At 33.7% G+C, this 10986-nt stretch overlaps 1 protein-coding gene across 2 annotated transcripts; it reads right to left on the bottom strand.

The window, feature by feature from the left end:
- Positions 1–3122: 3122 nt before the first annotated feature.
- LOC133823360 (uncharacterized) lies at positions 3123–7338 on the bottom strand. Of its 2 annotated transcripts, XM_062256050.1 has the most exons (6): positions 7293–7338; positions 6377–6753; positions 5072–5156; positions 4799–4968; positions 4280–4554; positions 3123–3654 (listed from the first exon to the last, which is right to left on the bottom strand). In XM_062256050.1, exons 2-6 carry the CDS (start codon positions 6750–6752, stop codon positions 3475–3477), a joined length of 1086 nt encoding a protein of 361 aa, XP_062112034.1. In that variant the 5' UTR covers position 6753; positions 7293–7338; the 3' UTR covers positions 3123–3474. The 2 variants fall into 2 exon arrangements, with proteins under 2 accessions (XP_062112034.1, XP_062112033.1); XM_062256049.1 differs by lacking the exon at positions 7293–7338 and having other exon boundaries at positions 6377–7286.
- Positions 7339–10986: the final 3648 nt, after the last annotated feature.

Below are 10986 nucleotides of genomic sequence, written 5' to 3'. Positions count from 1 at the left end.
ACAACAGCAAAACAACACAAGGGATTAATAGAGAATAACATAACAAAAATGTTTCATCAATACAATAACAACACAAAAATACCTTTGTAAAATAATCAACAAAAACATGATCAAACTTTGTTTACATGTCAGACAATGCAGCAAACACTAAAATAAATTAGGATTCAACAAGACCCTTGAAACTTAATGAGTCAGCAGACATTGTTTGTTGATTAGACACAATTATGTTAATCTTAGCCTTAATTTCAACATCCACACAAAATTCAACCCGAGGGCGAGTTGTCAGCATGTCATCATCCCCAATTTCCAATTTAGACTCAGAATGAACCCCATCATCAAAATTAGAGACAAAATCATTCTTACCTTTCCCACGATCCTTAACATCAGTGTTGAAATCAAAGCCCTTCAATTTTAAAATAGAACACTCATTATCAGTTGGTTTTAGATTCTACAACTTCAACTATAAGAAAATGATGGGAAAAAAAAAACAAAAAAAACATATAATAACAACTAAACAACAACAAAAAATAAAATGTACTGTCTTCGCTGGAATGTCAAAAATTGTAGTCTTCAATAGCGTGAAGGTAGGAGTAATAGAGCAAGTCCAGTTAAGAATCATAGGAATACCACCAGTAACAAATTTGCAATACTTCCCATTTATATGCTGACAGCACTCATAAAACCATACTTGAAAAACATGTGGGCAACCTAGGATCCTATAAAATGGATCCACCTTTTTTTTATTTGAATGATAAAGAGCATTATACCAATTAAATAATTTGCCCTTCAAAGAGCTAATTGTTTGTTCGAAGCAAGCCTTACCCCACGCATAATCATTATAACGACCACTATCAACAACATCTAAATCTTCACGAAGAATTTGTTTATCCTTCCCATAACTAAAAAGAAACCATTGAACAAAATATTAACACAGCCAACTTAACAGCGATTTCATCATCTATACCCCATCTCTTAGCCCTAAAACACCCCCAAATAAGATTTCTTAGTAATCTTATCACAACCTTGCCAATATTTTTCAAGAAATCCATTTGACACTTGTTTAAAATTCAACTTATTGCAATCCCCCACACAATCTAACCTAGAAATCAAGGCAAACTCCTTAATACTAAACCTCAATCTAACACCACTAACCATAACCCAAAACTAACCATAACCACTAACCATTAGGCTACTTATCCTCCCTCAACAACAACCCATGAACAACTTGAGGCTGAGTACTAAATGCAGGAATTTTCAAAAAATGACCAAAATAAGTTTGGGAAAACATCACTCTCTGCTTATCACTCAAATAATTATTGAGATCCTTAATAACATCATAACTAGAACTAAGAACTACCCTTGAAAAAAATAATCAACTTTGTTTGATCTTATAATCCCAATCCTGCAACAAAAAACAAACAGAAATAAGACTAATGGCTTAAAAATAACAAAAAAAAATCCAAAAAATATATTAATAATTAATCATACATTAGATAACAACACACAAACTACAATAAAAAAAAAACAAAAATACAACATATTGACAAACTCACATTCAACAAGACAACACAAGGAAACAATACGCAAACAACAATTCACAAAACATATTAATTTTAAAATACAAAACATTAAAGAACGCATAAACAATGAAATTGATACATGGAAAAAACAAAAAAAAACTACAAAATAAAAAAAAACAATGAATATAAACACATAACAATAACACATTTGAAATAACTAAAAACAACAACGAAAACACCTAAAACAAATATAACTATAAAATGGTTAAAAACACTAAACATTACAAAATAAGAAACAGAACAACCGAAAAATAACCATAAATGAATAATCAAAACCTAAAAAACAATGACAAAACACCCCTGAAGAAACTGATCAAAAATAAAAATAAAAACAAACCTTGATTTTCTTAGTTTAAGTAACTCCTAAAACATTACGGGCAGATGAACCCAGTTTAGATTTCTTCAAATTACCCTTCTCATCATCAATTGGAGCTGCCCTCTTCTTAGACGACGATGCCTTTGAAGGTTTGCCAGGAGGATTTTTTCCATTGATTTCGGGTTGGGATGAACTTTAAATACTACTTTCTTCTTCGAATCAGGAGATTTTTTAGAGTTATCAAATTTTGGAACAGACTTTTGAAATGGAGGAGTTTTAGAACTTGATCGAGTACACATCATAATGAGAAAATTGAAAATAATTGTTTAAATAGAAAAAAAAAAGTGAAATAAGATCGTGGTAGGTAAGAGCGTGAGCAAAATCGTGGGGAAATATGCTCATAAATCGTTCATTGTTGAAGAAAAAAGTATAGCAACATTGAAGAAGATAGACTGCCCAAAAACATGTCAGAAAGAAAAAAAAAGTTAAAACCATATATGTGAAAATATAAAAATGTGAACCATATAAAAGAAAATATAAAAATGTAAAAAATATCGCATGTCCGTAAATACGTAAACATAGGGTCAAATTTGGTACTTTGTGTAAAACTTCCTTTTTTTCAAGTTATAAGCTAATGAAGAACCAATTTTCCAAATTAAACATAAGTTATTATATGCACCGTACTATTAATCGATATATAATCTAATCTAGTACTTTTATTTTTAGTGCATCTTGATGAACTACTCTTTTTTCAACCCCATTGGAATTATCTTAAACATGTCGAAAAGGCCTCTTTAAGCTTCTTTAGATAAATTCATTTAGTATCTTTATTACATGCTACATTGAACTTATTTATCAAGTAATTAAATCTTTTGGGTCATGTTTAATAAATTGAACTTCTACTTTTCCAATATTCAAGAGATAAATCTTTTGACATACATCTATTTCATCTCTCAAATGCTTAAGATAACTCGGACTACATGTCGTTTTGCTCTTCTCTCCAACCCCAAACCTTTCAACATCTCAGAAAATGTTGTTTCGCTTCACCTTTATAAACTCCATGTATGAAAAAATTACTGTTGAAAGGAGAGGATGAAGATTTAAGAGCCTTGGCTCTGGTTTGGGCAGCCCTTTTTCACCCTATGAGCAGAACTAATTAAATATAGATATTCGAGAACTAAAAAATGTACGTGAGCTCAGCTTGTGAATCTTCACTACATTGACGCTAAATATGAAGATAGACATTGACATTTAATAAAATATTGAACAATGAATATTCACTACATTGAACTAGACCACAAACCAAACTAGTGATCAATAATCATTGATCATGTTCATTGCCATTCCAATAGAAGTGAGAGAAATGTCTCTCCTAAAATCGGGAAGCCTTGTTATAAAAACACAATATTAAAAGGACTGATAATTCACAGTACACATTTTTTCTTTCTTTGCCTGTTATTCTTTAATGCGGTGCTCTCACATGTTAGAAGACCATTATACAAGCTTGGAGAAATTATAGGTCAAAAGATTACCATGACAACGAATAATTATGCAGTCGGTTATATCATGCAATGACTGTCACAATGAAGACTCTTCCTTCCATTGTAATCTATTCAGCCCGTCAACAATGGCTCTACGAAACTCACCATTGTGGAGAAGGAAAGATGAGACATGGCCACCTGTGACCCATCTCACTTCTGAACCGGGCCAAGCCTTTTGAAGCTCCATAACAGAGTGTTTTGGAATGTACCCGTCATCCTAATACATGATTGCAACAAAAGAGAAAAGTCGGAACTAGCAAAACACACCATAAAAAAAAAATAGCAAATATATATATATAGGGTAAGCCTTGGCTGCAGCCACTTTTTTGGCTGCATTAGTGTAGTCATTTTTTATTTTCTACATCTCGATATTTTTTTCCAATTTTTTTTGTATGATGGTATACATTGTAGTCATTTAAGACATCCTGCAAATTTTCAAGAAATTTAGAATATTTTACTGTACCGAAAATAAGATTCAAATAGTTGAATGTTACATGCGTATACAAAAAAATAAACACACGTACAGCGAACTTTTTGAACCTTGTTTTCGGCACTGTAAATTATTCGAAATTTCTTGAAAACTTGCAAGATGTCTTAAATGACTACAATGTAACATCATATATACAAAAATTGGAAAAAAAAAAATTATTGAGTTGTAGAAAATAACCCAAAAACAAAAACTGGCTGCTTCGTAGTCGGACCCTATATATATAAAGTAAAAAAAGTAGAAAAGTGTATCCATATCCATATATTATTCAACTTTTTGTCAAATATAGGAAAACGCAACTAAGTCGATACAACAAGCTATGGTAAAGTACCAATGAGAATTTCCAGATACTTACAGTCGCAGCAACAAATATTACAGCATTGGGATTTTTGGGTATTGGAAAGCGGGTGACATCTGTGAGAGACAAAACATTTCGCATTTTTTCTCTGACCTCCTCAAGAGTCATTGCAGCATGCTGTGCTGCAAGTTCCTCTCTCAGTGCTTCCCATGCAGTCGCATGCTTTAGTATTCCCTCACAGAATGCCACAACAGCAGAGTGTGGAGAGAGAAAAGGAAGGGTTGCAACAGGTGTAGGGTGCAGTGATCCAACCATTGCAGCATGAACTCCTCCTAGAGTTTATAAATCATTAAATGAACCCAAAAGAAAAATGTCCCTCTCCAAGGTGAGCATTATAAGAATAGTTTCACAAGTTTGAAATAATATCAGTTTACACCAACTTAATCAGCTTAACTTTTTATGGAGGTTAAGTTTTACACCAGGGAAGACCCCTACAAACTTGATAGTAAAAAGCATGGAGTTATTTTACCTATAAGATATAACCATTTAGACATGACCAAAACAAGAAACTCTTACCCATACTGAGTCCACAAACACCCATCTTGCCAATTCCTTCTTCTGAGTCTAACCAATGTAAGAGACTGCGTGCTTCTCCAATGGTTGCACTTCCTAATAAAAGTAGGTCACTAACACACAAGAGTCTTGCACCACGCTGCAGCGAAGGACGTCTTTGTCCATAAAAGGGGCTGCAGTGAAGTTTTTACCTTCAGTTAAAAGCCTGACAAAGTAATTAAATGTATATTTTCAGTTTCAAAGAGACTATGCAGAAGTGACTCAAGTAGCTTGTACCTCTCAAGTACCATAGTTGCAATATTTTCCTTCAACAATGGCCCTCCAAGACGTAACCTCCTTTCAAATGTATGATCTCCAGTTCCTACAGGTACAGTATACTTATGATCCAAATAACAATAATATAACAAATTATTTCATTAACATTCGGAAAATAAAAGTCACAAACATATTTACGCTAAGTAGTTTGTAAAAGGTTCTGCTATTATGAAGCACATAACTTATATGAATGACAGGAGGCAAGTTTAAATCATATAAGGGAAATTATGAGAAATAGACATTTTGCAGCAAGGTCTATGTTTAAAAGTTTGTTGCAAAATAGTATTTTGCATGGCCAAGTATGGTATCGAATATGGTGTTAAGCATACGCAAGAAATTCTACTTTGCAAAGAATACAAGCATAAACCTTTCACTAAAAACCACTTTGAAAATGTTTCATTTTGCAATGGAACCCAGTAAGTAATCTAACAATGACCAAATAAGTTTAATCACAAAGATATTGCAAAAGGTTTAATTTTTCCTATTTTCCCTATAGAGGAATGGTTCATGAATAGAAAATTAGTTCACAAGAGAAACCAAAGCACTAATCTCAGTTAAAATTCCCTTAGTTTTCATAACCAAAGACACACAATATGATACTTTCATTAACATGTCAGCTAAAAATAATTTCTAAGACAGCCAAACAAAATAATCTTATTCTAACCATTTAACAAATGTCATACTTAGGTGTGATCGCTTAACATTTAAAATAAAAAAAGAAACTAGAAAAAGAGAACTCTTGTTTCAATTAAAAAAAGACAATAGTGATGCTAAAATTCAGATCAACATTAATGAACATATTGCCTATCAAACCAACTGAACAGAAACCGTAACAAAACAAAAGAAGATATTAATAACCAAATTACTATTTGATTGAAACCTTTTGCTGTAAATAAGCAGAAAGCATTCTGTTCCAAAAACATGAATTTGTTAACCAATCTCATGTGTGGAAATATCTATCAATTGACATTCATTTTTTAAAGAGGCTATGCAGAAGTGACAAAGTAATTAAAGTTGATACATTTGTACACAAGAGGTGAATAAACACTACAATGGTACAATGGGAAGAACACAAAATGATTTTCCCCACTAGGAAAAACTAATGTCAAGTATTTCCCAACAAGTTCTAACAAGAAAACCCAATCCATCACTCATGAGTATCATAACTAAAAGAAAATTACTTTTCTCGGTTAAACGCCATTTGAAAAATATCATGATGACTGACTCGATCAAGAAATTAAAAACAAAAATATACCGTATTGATACCTGCAAGGTGAACGACACAGGCCATCTTCTGAGGTGGAACTCCTTTTGGGGTGAGAAAAGCAACTCTTGCATTGTGACACTCAGGAGGCAATGCACTAAGCAGTTGCTCATCACATGAAGTCCTAAAGACCCCTTCCCTTAAACAAGCCGTCCTGCTCTCCCAGACTGTTCTCCAAATGGGTTGAATGGAAGTTGGAGGCCAATTCTGGCCAGCCATGTCTGGAAACAACTGCGTAATCATCCTCTCTAGCAGCTCAAGCTTTGAACCACCCCACCCTCCAGAAAAAAATGGTGGGGTTAACTTTGTTCTGTGCATAAATGCACCATAAACATGGTCCAACACATAATGAAGCAATCCCAGATTCACCGTAACCATTCTGATGACAAATCCAGAAATCTATAAACGAAGATTGCTCCAACAGAGGTAAGAAAAAAAATGGTTGTGAAAGAACCCAGAAGCTATAAATATATTATTTATGTAAATCCACCTTTGGGACCTCAAATTCTTACATACGGATAACGGTCCATTACAGAATTTTGAAGAGAAAAAAATTAAGACTTTTCTGCAGAAATAAGTATAGCCCTGTATATATTTAGATCTGAAAAATCAAATGTTGTTGAACCAATAGAAACGGAAGAAAAAAAAACGAATTTATATAAATATATATATATATATATGAAAAATAACTGGATTTGCAAGAATGAAAGAGTGTGAAGATATAATGGGTAGTCAGCCACAGAAAGGATTAAGAAGTATCGAGGTGTCGATCCAAATATTATTTGTTATATGAAAAACGAAAGACGATGAACAAAGAAGGTAGATAAAGAAAATAAATATTTAAAACAAATATATTGGAAACTAGGTGACTGCCAGCAAGGGATAAACCTACGACGGACACCCTCCACTGACCCTTACCAATTCTGCCGTGATAACTTGCTTATCGGTTGGTTTGTTCGGGTTATAAAATATTTTAACCAAACTAATATAAAAATTGACTTGTAAAAATCTAATTCTAACCCATCATCTAATTAAGAAAAAAAAATGTTTAAGCTGTCTAATATTTTTGGCAGTTTGGTGGGACTATTCGCCCAAACAAATCTTAAATTTTTTTAAAAAAATATTATTCAAATAATTTGATTTAAAAAACTAAAAATATAGTTTACATTTTCTAAATTTAGATATATTATTCTAAATTGAAATTTTAAAACATTATTCTAAATTTATTGTTGATATTTAATATTATATATAATATATGTATATATGTATGTCTAAATGGAAAAAAAAAACTCTTCATCGGTTTATTCAAGTTATTTGGGCAGGTTGATATAATTATCAAATCGTCCAATGTAATAATTTGGTAGTTTGGATTTTTGTTGGGTTATTCAAGTTGTATTTTTTGTCAGTTTTTTCAATTTAGTTTGGGTGATTTATTCTGTTTGGGGGTTTGGAAAAACTTTTGCACAACCCTACATAATACTATCGATTTTTTTAAAATGTATTTTTAATAATTTTGACAAAATACTATTCTTTTTGCTTTTTAAGCATTTTTTTTTTTTGGGGAAATACCCATCAAATGTAGGGGATCAATTCAATAAAAAGAAGAAACATACAAAGAACTTAGTAGCTAAAACATAAAGAGTATACATAACTCCTAAACAACGTAAACGCATAAGGGATAGAATATGAGCAACAATACTTCCTTAGGCAACATAAATTTAAAATAAAAAACAACATATAATACCGAACGATGAACATTTAAACGACCCTCCATCCTCCTCATCATGGTAGGTAGAATGCTCGATAGTCATCGAAGACGTTGGGATCCCACTTCTTCCAGTCAACCTCCCTTGTAATGTCGTTGCGGAGTGTAAACTTTGCATCATTGTGGGCTGCATAGTTTAGCTCCCTAGGCAACTTGGTTATATCCCACATCTTAAGCTTCTTGCACATTTGAAGTAATTTGGCCCAACTATCTTCCAATCCCACCAACTGAAGGGGTCTTTTCGGATTGAAAGATTGAACCACCCATGCACTCTCAGAGTTGAAGATTGCATACTCACAAGCATTGTCTACGGTAGCAATGGCTCCTAAGACCATGGCCTATGCTTCAAATATCAGTGGTCTGTGTGGTTAGATTAGAGCACCACTATTTGTTCCACTTCACCTCTAGAATTGCGGCACACTAAAGCAATTGCAGCTCTGTCATTGGCTATAGCATAGTCCACCAAAAATCATAACCACCCAAGAGGAAGTTGCAGGCACCTAGGTTCATAGGTGAGTTGACCTTGCAATGAATGTTGCCATTCAAATAACTTACTTTGGAAAGCTTTGCATAAATTGTTGAATTCAGTTCATTGAGATCTGTGTATGATATGAATCTGTTCTCTAAAGTTGGTAAACTAGTATAGATGATTGATTTAAAATTTATCTCCATTGTAAACCATGTGGTCACTTGTGAGGGGTGTTGAAGTACTCGAACCACTCCCTCCAATTAGACACTGTTATCCAAAAAGCAGGAATGGGTGACGTGGCTGACGTTTTTAACACGTGGCTGACACCTAGCAGTAGTTCTGTTCGACCATCGACCAGTGAGATTCCCCTGATGCCACATTTGAATTTTATATACGACCAGCCTGGTCATATACTCCATATATTTTGAGATAATTTTGCACAATTGTAATCATATCCGAGATTATCTCCCATGATTCACGATGATCCGATTATTTAGGAAAGAATATCTGTAACTAATTCGTGTAACCCTCCTTGAGCCTATAAATAGAGAGAAATAGCTCAAGGAAGGGACTATTTGGCTGATTTAAGTTTATACTTTACAAGAGCATTAGAGCTATTATCTTACGATTGTATTATTCATCTCTCTCAGGCCTGTGAAACTCAGAGAACCCTAGTTCTTTGATCACTCCTTTGAGAACTGATATCAATAATAGCTTAAGTGGATGTAGGTCATTACCAATTCGTGGGGCTGAACCACTATAATTTACTGTGTCGTTTACTGTTCTTTCCATTAGATCTATTTCAACACCTTCATTCACATCAAGCATTTGACTCTGTGTCAGTTGACTAAATCGAGGGTCAACAAACACATTCACTTGTTCCACCTTCAGCCCTCCAAGGTTGATGAACCATAGGCGCGCTACTAGGGGGCATGGCCAGAACAAATGGATCAAACTTTCTAGAGCATCGCCGCATAGAAGGCGATTTCGTTGTGGAGATGACCATCACCAAAGCTAATTTTTCGTTAATTGGCAGTGCATTAGACAAAATTTGCCACCACAAAATCTTATGCCTCCCATGGAGTTTGCTCTTCCAAATTATCTTCCAGACTTCCTCTGTTTGATAGTGCTCGAAAGGTATATTAGCTACGAATCGTATCGAGAACCTCCCTGTAAATGCAGAAAAATTCACCAAGGCAAAAGTTTGAGCACATACCTAAGGGTCACAAAGCCTCACCTCACAAGCGAGGCCTCTGCCTCGCACACCTAGGCCTCATGGTCTCGCATTGGTGGCCCCCATGTCACTCAAGGGCAATGCGAGGTGTGGATGAGGAAAAATGATAAGAGACGCCAGGCGTGGAACAAGTACCCAAGAGGAGTCCTAAGAGATAGGAAAAGCCTTGGGGATCAAACTCCCACCTCCTTGGAGCTTGGGGGTGAGCTCAAGCCTCCATGGAGCTTGTGTTGGAAAAAGCTTATACAGGATCTTTATTTATTTTCATGTATATCTAATATTAAACAAATTAATACAAGATAGCCTAAAACATGTTTCTAAAAGTGAATTCAAAGAGAAACAAATAATATAATACTTACAGTATACGCAGCGGAATTAAGAGTCCTTCCTTCAGTTTCTCTAACTCTTGTATCCTTTCTGTCGCAGAGTATTATCAAGAAACTGAACCGATCTTCTATTTTCTTCACGATCTTCCAATGTATCCTTAGAACTACCTAGACTAGTGTGGGCAATTCTCAACACATGAGATAGATATAGAGAGAAGAAGAGAAAATAACAAAGTGGCTTAGAAAAGGACTTGTGTTTAGAGAGAATATAAAACTATCAGAAAATCTGACTTGTGACTTATCTGCCGTCTCTGAAATCTTCTCTCTAAGCACTCATTTTATAGACTCAATTAGGCCATTTAATTTAATTAAAAAATCAATAAAATAACAGCCATTTTGAAGCCCTAGGTCGAAATTATCATGGGCTATAGGCCCGTGAAATTTCCCATTTGATTATAAGCCCATTGGATTTCAAATCAAGGCTTGTATTATTTTCTATTGATTTAATTAATTAAATAATTTTTTAAATCCTTTATCAAATTAATTATTTATAATTTGAACCTTGATTTAAATTTATTTATTAATTTAGATAACAATTTATCTTAATTAATAAATCTGCTATAATTTCTCTTTTCTTCTCAAAATTACACAACTCTGTGAAACTATCCAAAATTGACCTGGTCAACTTTGATAATTCTAATTGATAATTAAATCAATTAATTGAGACTATCTAGATGATTTTATCCAAGGTACAATGGGGACCATAGGCCTATGAAATCAAGCTCCAATAAGTTATCATAAATCTAACAAATAAATTT

The sequence above is a fragment of the Humulus lupulus genome, chromosome 3, assembly GCF_963169125.1.
Source record: "Humulus lupulus chromosome 3, drHumLupu1.1, whole genome shotgun sequence".
Taxonomy (NCBI): domain Eukaryota; kingdom Viridiplantae; phylum Streptophyta; class Magnoliopsida; order Rosales; family Cannabaceae; genus Humulus; species Humulus lupulus.
This window is presented reverse-complemented; position numbering and strand designations above follow the sequence as displayed.

Excerpts from the sequence above, each read along its gene's own strand:
- LOC133823360 (XM_062256050.1), bottom strand. The coding sequence starts at position 6,752 with ATGGTTACGGTGAATCTGGGATTGCTTCATTATGTGTTGGACCATGTT. Across the intron at positions 4,969-5,071 it reads GCAACTATGGTACTTGAGAG|CCCCTTTTATGGACAAAGAC; the intron begins GTACAAGCTACT and ends ACTTCACTGCAG. Across the intron at positions 4,555-4,798 it reads TGTTTGTGGACTCAGTATGG|GAGGAGTTCATGCTGCAATG; the intron begins GTAAGAGTTTCT and ends TATAAACTCTAG.